The 8,030-nt window shown below is 43.8% G+C and overlaps 1 protein-coding gene and 1 non-coding gene across 11 annotated transcripts; both read right to left on the minus strand.

Annotated features, from left to right (window-relative positions):
* Positions 1–2,486: 2,486 nt before the first annotated feature.
* TRNAA-CGC (transfer RNA alanine (anticodon CGC)) lies at positions 2,487–2,559 on the minus strand. The gene has a single exon. It is a non-coding gene; the product is annotated as a tRNA-Ala (tRNA).
* Positions 2,560–3,118: 559 nt separating this feature from the next.
* LOC123159357 (uncharacterized) lies at positions 3,119–6,440 on the minus strand. 10 transcript variants are annotated; one of them, XR_006479655.1, is made up of 9 exons: positions 5,902–6,440; positions 5,719–5,818; positions 5,553–5,618; positions 5,321–5,411; positions 4,742–4,818; positions 4,464–4,525; positions 4,253–4,310; positions 3,958–4,054; positions 3,119–3,620 (listed from the first exon to the last, which is right to left on the minus strand). XR_006479655.1 is itself a non-coding variant. In XM_044577187.1 (8 exons), the coding sequence occupies exons 1-8, from the start codon at positions 6,180–6,182 to the stop codon at positions 3,567–3,569; spliced, it is 828 nt and encodes a 275-aa protein (XP_044433122.1). In that variant the 5' UTR covers positions 6,183–6,440; the 3' UTR covers positions 3,119–3,566. The 10 variants fall into 10 exon arrangements, 4 of the variants coding, with proteins under 4 accessions (XP_044433122.1, XP_044433121.1, XP_044433120.1 ...); XR_006479654.1 differs by having other exon boundaries at positions 4,253–4,301; positions 4,742–4,830; XR_006479653.1 differs by having other exon boundaries at positions 4,742–4,830.
* Positions 6,441–8,030: the final 1,590 nt, after the last annotated feature.

The following is an 8,030-nucleotide window of genomic DNA, read 5'->3' on the forward strand; positions in this document are numbered from 1 at the left end:
CACTGAGATAAGAGAGCACCCGCTTGAGGAAAGGAAATCAAGGAAAGCAAAAGAATAAATAAAGGACCCTGATAAGTGCCACACGTGTGACACGAACACATGACAACTCTGAATATTTTTTATGCCAAGTTTAGTGATACGTTACAAGCATGTCAACTTTTTGTGAAAGACAAATTTCAGTTTTGTTTGGGGTTTGGTTTTTTCTTTTCGGATGGCTACTTTAGTTATAAAAAAGTCAGAGCTGGAATGCTTGGTGTCACACGTGTAACGCTTATCATTTAATTAGATAAATCGAGTAACTGGTAAACAGGTGGCCGGTCATCATCTGCTTGGCCCCTAGTTTCGGTTCTTGTGAACTCGTGAGCATGTCCTTTTCCTCGAGCTCTTTCGCTAACACACCTCGTGTGCCGTCTAATCTAAAGCATGTCGTTGAATACATACATATGCACGCAGCTCGTTCACCTGTTCTTGTTCCGTTCATTCACCTGTTCCCGTGGATCCTGCACCGGCAAAGTACGTAGGCATTTCGGGCAATACTCTAACGATTTCTTTCCAGCGGTAACCAGCCCAGCATTCCCTGGAATCTCTCTCTGGGGCCCTGTGAATGTGATTTCCTTTACGCGACCAGCCCACCAATCTGGTTATCTCGGACGCTGTTGAACTCGTGAGCGTGTCCTTTTACACCGTCCATGTCCTGCCACCATTCTCAAAGACATGTGTGCGTGTCAGTAACTGTCCGTCTTTTTCCCGGGACAAAATCATGTGGCGCATGTCTTAGCTGAAAACGCCAAGCCGTATCTTGTTTGATCCCGACTGCAAATCGTTTTCGCGGTTACAAAAGGCTCTGGACGCCTGGACCACTTGTCGTATCAGTGCACTCTCGTGATCGCCCTTCCCTTCCTGGTTCCCGGATCGAGAAGCTTCACGACTTCACTTGCAGGTTTGTGGTGTCTTTGGCAATGAAATTTCACAGAAAATAATTACGCGACCCTGCTGTCTGACTCGTTACATCTTCCACAATGGGTTATCATAGTAGTAAGTACTCCCTCCCTTTCCTAATATAAGACTTTTAGCTTTTTTTTTATTCGTATGTATTTAGACAAATTTGGGTAGTATTATAATTATGCATATTAAATAGGCAATTTTATTAACGTGACATGCCATTAAATAATGAAAGAAAAGACTTGATATCAATACCATGATACCGTGTCATATTAATGACACCTACCCGCCGCCGCGTCTCAAAAAAAGCCTAGGGTTTCTCTGCCTCTCGCCAGCGGTCCACCTCATCTCCGGTGGCTCTCGGGCCATGTGGTATGGTGGACCCCGATTCTTACCGGCGGGAGGGCTCCGCTTTTAGTTGTTTTGGGGGATTTTGTTAGGGTTTGTGTCCTGCTCAGGAAGTCGAGACGACAGCGGCTCTCTTGAGATGGAATAAGGTTATTCCCACCAAACCCATGTCCCGGTGGTGCAACTAGCATCGTCGGAGGACGTGTGGAGGTGTGTTTCCTGTGGATATCGTGGGATTCGATCGGTGATTGCCTGTCATGGATCTGGTCTTCGTTCGTGTGTCCTTAGGTTGATCCTTCTGATATATGCGTCTCTTCGTCGGCGGTTGTTATTCTGGTCGTTGGTCCTGTGGGGCCTTAGCAAAACGATTTCCCATCTGTTTACTACAACAAGTTTTCTCCTGCTCCGGCAAGGTAGGGGCGATGACGGTGGCGCGCCTCCGGCTTGCCTCTGTGTGTGTAGTCGTCGATAGGTGGTCTATGAATGTGAAAGTAATTTTTATTTTTTTATGTTCATTGGACTACCATGATTAAAAATAAATAGATCAGAATTTTTTCGCCACAAAAAAATATTACCTATGAAAAAGCTTTGACTAAAAATTAGTCGAAACCCTTGATTTTGTGAACATGTTTTTGTAATATAGCAAACATGCCCGGACGTTGCAAGAGAGAGAGGGGGAAAATATCTTGCAGTTTAGCAATTCTAGTCAAGTGACACGTTTATCTTGAAAATATGTCCGTGCATTGTAATGGGACAAACGAATTCTTGCTGACAATCGATTTTTTTTTGGTAAAATGAATATTGCAAAAAAAAATTGCCAGCTCTCCAAGCCTGTTCATAGTGCACCGCCGGGGGGCTTCCTTCATTGGGCCAAAACAGGTGATCGGTTCCAAATAGCACACTGAAATTAGTTGAAGCGGGATCAAAAAAAGGGACGAAATCAAGAATATCACGTCTCTTTAATAATATGTATAGATAATGGATGGGGTGTCCTATAAATGGACACTCACAATTCTGCTAGTTGCCTAATTTAAAGTTCAACACGTTGTGGATTCAAACATTTGATGCTAAATCACAGAGAGCTCATGGATATACATACACATTAGAAAGTTTGCGGGGAATCATCTGACATTTGATGTTAAATTCAGAAGAAGAGAAAAAGACAATTCATGTTAATATGTAAAAATCGAAAAAGTTGGAGGTGCGGGGAATCGAACCCCGTGCCTCTCGCATGCGAAGCGAGCGCTCTACCATATGAGCTACACCCCCTTTATATGTGACCGTTTGTTCACCTCTTTATTACTCACTACCAATAATATCAGCATCTTTTCTACGAAATCGAATCTCTACCGGAGCATGTCACTGAGGGTGAAAGTGGTTTACCTAATTTCCAGCACGATCAGAGGCTAAAGGATTTTGACATCCAAACACAATCAATTTCAAATCAAAGTATGAATGTTAGGATGGGGAATTGCTAATATTCTAGTACTATGCATTAATCATGCAACTTTTAGTGATAATATATTCCTCATATATGCATGTGGTGTATGTGTGTTTTTTATCCCACTCGGATTTCCATTACTGTACAATGTCTAAATCTGACATAATCCAACAAATCCATTATTCGAATCTTGTATCCTGATTTCGATTCCAAAAGATAAATAAACAGAAAATAGGATACAGTTCAAGCACTGTCCAACCAAATCCGTTCAAGAGAAACTATCCAACCAAATACACGGCAGTTTCACCCCTACATAGCATTGATATAATCATTCGGCCCAATTCCCGGCAATGCAAACACAAGCCGAGATTACAGTAGTCAAATAAGTAAGCCAAACTTAAGAATCAATTGTTGTACTTATACAATGAGAACAGTAGCACGATGTCTTTTCGTTTGAGCATCATCATCAGACAAGTAACTCATGCGGCAACCACACCCGATATTTACAGCCGTCTGAATCAAGTCAGCTCCCAATACAACACAAAAGGGTGATAAACCACACCCTTACCTCATCCCGTTTTACATTCCCTTACTTTCCCAAGAATCAAGGATCGACAGCCAGCAGCCGAAGCAATTAGCTCGCACCAAAAAAAGGAAACAACACATCCCTCGAAGGCATCATTACTTATTCCATGCCGCCTTGGTCAGTATAACATCTAATTCTACATTGTAGGTCTTCTTCGTGGCATTTGTACAGATCAGGCAAAAGCTCATGTCATCTTTTTCGCTACAGGATGGTTATGTCTCATCGCCCCCAATTTATCTTACATTAACTTCATGCTTCATCCTTCATACGAGTGTTATGTAGTATATCGCCATAAGAGGCAACCTTCAGGAGAAGACAACAAAACCAAAATCATATTATCGCAATTACCAAAAAGTAATCAAATACTGCACCATGACACCGGAGCAACACTATGAAGTGACCAATGCATTAAAGTTTTTTCTTGAAGCATTTCCTATTTCATGGCAGGTTTCGTATCATTAATTATGAAGATGCATAGCACTAATGTATATATTCAAAACGTTGGTACAGATGTTACATTTCTGCTATGTTAGAGCCTGCCAATAACTAACTCACATACTTCACATTTTAACATGCAGTGTTATCACGAATCTTGGTGAGATCATGTACGAATCCTACAAACCACAAGTTTCGAACTTACCACTCTATCCAGTTGAAGAAGTGAATTTAGTTGGCCTTCATTTACAGGTTCTGGCAAGGGACGCATCTGACCCATGACACCAGGCGTCTCACTCATTCTACAGCATAGATTTATGTATAAGTGAGCAAACTTCAACAAGGAACAGATAGCATATTGGCATAAACTGTACAAATCATGCTCTGTCTTGCATCTCACTACTTTAATTTATGAGACAAGGACTCCTCTGATGACAAAAATAAATGATAGGAATGTCCTCAGCTAAAGATTAACATACACAAGTGGTGTCATCACTCACTCGGTTCATATTTACAGCTCCTTTGATCTGATAGCTGCCATGCAAGATCCTACACATTCTTATAAAGAAATGACTCGAACAAACTGAATTAAAGTAGATGACAAAAACTCAAACATATAAATCCTACGCATATGTCATGTGTGCGCAATTAAAGTAGCATACAGGAAATAATTGAAATACAAGAAAAATGCAACAGATAACAATGTCATACCTTTTCAAAATTGTTTGAATATTGTTATTCGTGCGTAGAAAGAGATCCATGTTCTCCCCCAGCTATAGGAAATTTGGAATTTCAGACACAATTAGCACAGCTCAAGCTTTCATGTGTAGCTTTGAATTAATATGTGCTGCATGAAAATGTAAATTTTCATTTACATGTTCCATCTGTGGATGGATGCCCCTAATAATAAGTGCCCAGTTGCCCACTACCCAATACCCATTTGGTAAAATATGCTCAGTGATAAGAGACAAAAGGTAAATCATGCAAACCTTGAAAGTTTCAATATTTGCAGAGATCTGATTGAGTAACTGGTTATTTTCCTCCAGAAGATGCTGAGTTGCATTATCTAAAACGAGGACTGCTTGAGAACATTAACATATGAAAATTATTAGGAGAAGTAAGCGAAAATGAAATAGGTCCATGAAATTATACAAGGAAAACATTCTTTGATAGTCATCAATTCATCATATCTAGGAAGAATTATAATCACATTGCTAGTGTGTAATGCAGCAAATCACTCTAGCAGACCCGGGTACACAAACTTAAGACTACATTTAGTTCTTTAAACTCATCGGCTTCCATATGCTCGCTGGAAGTGACACTAAGCATTAAATTCCAAGTGATACAGGTATCCATGGTTTGACCACAAAAAAAGGAAGGAATTATCTCCATGTAATTAACCATAACTCATAATCTCAAGAAATTAGTCTTCGACCACAAAATAGGATTTTAAAGATGTTGGATAAATCTTTGCACACATTTCAAGGGAGGAAACAACATTTGGCCATTACTGAAACAAAAAAATTGTATCTGGGATCAACCTTCATTTGTAGCCAGGCTATTCTGACCTGGATGATGCATCGACATCGAGAAGGGGACTAGATTATTTGGAGGTGCCATCTGAAAATTGGCTAGTGAGGTAGAAACAACCATTTTCTCCTGCAGCGATGTCCAGGGAACTTCATTATCGGAAAAACAAGATTAATACTCCTGATACAAACTAAAGGATCTGTGAAAGGTTCAAATCTACAACAACCAGAATAAGTATCCAAATGAACCAATCATTAAATACGAGACTACCTTCAAGTCCCTTATCCTTTTCCCAGCATAGAATTCATCAGGTTTCCTCCTCCTACTCTCCTTTCCCTAGAATGGAAATAGCACATCAAGAAAACAGGAAAGGACCCCTCTGTTCTCTCTGCTTGTACACAACTACTGTGGTTGCAACAGGGGAAAGAACACTTACAGCAGTCCATCGGCATCTTAACGCGACGTCCCTGATGGTCTTAGTGGGCAGCATAGCAGCAATCTTGATGTATTTCATAATGGTGGGCTCACGAGCATACCTGGTGTTGCCATTAGCACATTATTAAGTCAAGCAGTGCCCGCGTGGTAGCAAAACAGCGATGAGGAGGGATTGGGGTTGAACCTGGCGAGGCCCTCTTGGAATATGGAGAGCTCATAGGGGGTCCAGTCGGAGGGTGAGCCGGTGACGAACTTGTACTTGGGCGGCGCCCCCTGGAGCACGGGAGCGTTGGGGGAGGGGAGGAAGACGGGAGGGGCAGGGGGCGCGGGGGCGGGGGCGGGGGCGGAATCGGGATTGGATTGGAAGGAGAGCATGTTATGGCGGTGGTGGTGCAAGGAGGAGGCCCCCTGGTGGAAGCCCATCCCCATGCCCATGCTGGAATCGGCGGCCATCTCCTCGAACATCGGCGAGAGCGGGAGGCAGAGCAAACCCTAGCTAGGAGGCTAGGAAGGCCATGGCATTTCGTAGAGGTAATGCAGCCTTAGAGGAGTAGGGAAGGCCTGCTCTGCGGGCAATGGTACCTACTGTTTGCGGGCACGAGGATATGATTCTCGAATTCCCCGGCGACCAGCAGCCGGAGGCGGAGGCGGAGGCGGCGGAACGGACTCAGATGAGACGAGAACACTCCTGCGGCTGCGGCTGTCCACGCTACTAGACTAGTACACCCTTTCGCTTCTTTTTTTAAGCATTCCCAACACTTCTTTTTTAAGCAATTTTACCGGGTGTTCATATAATTTACGTAATTTAGAGGAAGTTGTAAGAGGTCTTTTCTCGGTTCATGTAAACATCTTCCTCAAAATCTGTTATTTTTTCTTCTATTTTTCACTAAACAAGCATACAAATGTCAGATGCATCTATATAGTATCAACATAATAATTCGAACAATTTATATCAGACATACATACTTAATGATCATTTCAAATCCACAATTTATAATTTTGATTCGAAACTTATAAAAATCAAGCATAAAAATCACTGCAAGTAGAAATAACAGGAAGAAGTTTATTGACCATGAAGCAACCACAAATGATCAACTAGATCATCGTTGTTCATGTCTCCTGTCTGGCGCTTCTTGTGGCGACCTAGGGTTCGCCTCCTCGTCCCCCACCCCGGCGGCGGCAGATCCATCTCGTCCCAGCCGCCTTCGGCAGCTTCGGAGACCAGCGACCCAACCTCCCTCTCTCGTCCGCATAGATCCCAACCCATCTCCACCAGAGGCCTTCCGTGTGAGTCTGGGGCACGCAGTCGTACTTCCACCAAATCCCTAGCTTTTTTCGTTTCTCCGGTGACGCACGGGCGGTTGGAGGCTGGGGGGTAGCATGGAGGGAGTCGAAGGAATGTTGAAGAAGATGAACCTGTCCGAGGCAGAGAGGAGGGGAGTCAAGGTGGGCTGGAAGAGGGCGACGGCGAGGGAGGGAAGTGTGCCAAAGGCGATGGGGAAGCTGATCTCGGACAGGCCAGGGTATGCAGAAGGGATGGCGATTGCGCTGGGGCGAGTGTGGTGCCCGATGAAGAGATTGGAGGTCAAGGAGATGGGGGAGAACCGATTTCTGTTTATGTTCCATCAGGAGGCAGGAAAACGAAAGGCGCTCGAGAACGGGCCATGGACCTTCGGCAAGGAGCTTCTGGTGATGGAGGATTTCGACCCTAGGAAGACACTAGATGAATATGTGTTTGAAACAGTTCCAATATGGGTCCGTATTTTTAATGTTCCTTTGGGAATGATGTGTAAGGAAATGGGGGAGGATCTAGCAGATGAGATAGGGGAATTGGTAGAAGTGGATTCGGGTGAGGATGGCTCGGCGTTGGGGTAGTGCCTGAGAGTGAAGGTGCGAATCAGAATTGCTGAGCCACTTATGCGAGGAATCTTTCTGGATATTGATCCAGTGGATGATGGGGCAATGGAGGAGGAGGGAGGGGAGGAGGAGGAAGAGAGGGAAAAGGAAGACGAAACGGGTGGGAGGAAGAAGAAGAGAAAGGAAGATGAAAGAATATGGTGCCGTTTTGAGTACGAGTTTTTGCCAGACTTCTGCTACACATGTGGTAGGCTGGGGCATTTAGATAAGGACTGTAAAACAAAACTCAAAAGGGGACAAGCTGCTGAATTCGGGAGATGGATGAAATATGCCCCAGAGAAGCCTCAATCATATTACATGGTCCGGGGTGGACCGAGGGAGACGAGTGGAGGCAGCTCGGGAAGGAAGAAGGGTTGGTCGAATAGTGAGGGAAAGAGCAGGAGTGATGCACCATCG

This window comes from Triticum aestivum, chromosome 7B, assembly GCF_018294505.1.
Source record: "Triticum aestivum cultivar Chinese Spring chromosome 7B, IWGSC CS RefSeq v2.1, whole genome shotgun sequence".
Classification (NCBI taxonomy): domain Eukaryota; kingdom Viridiplantae; phylum Streptophyta; class Magnoliopsida; order Poales; family Poaceae; genus Triticum; species Triticum aestivum.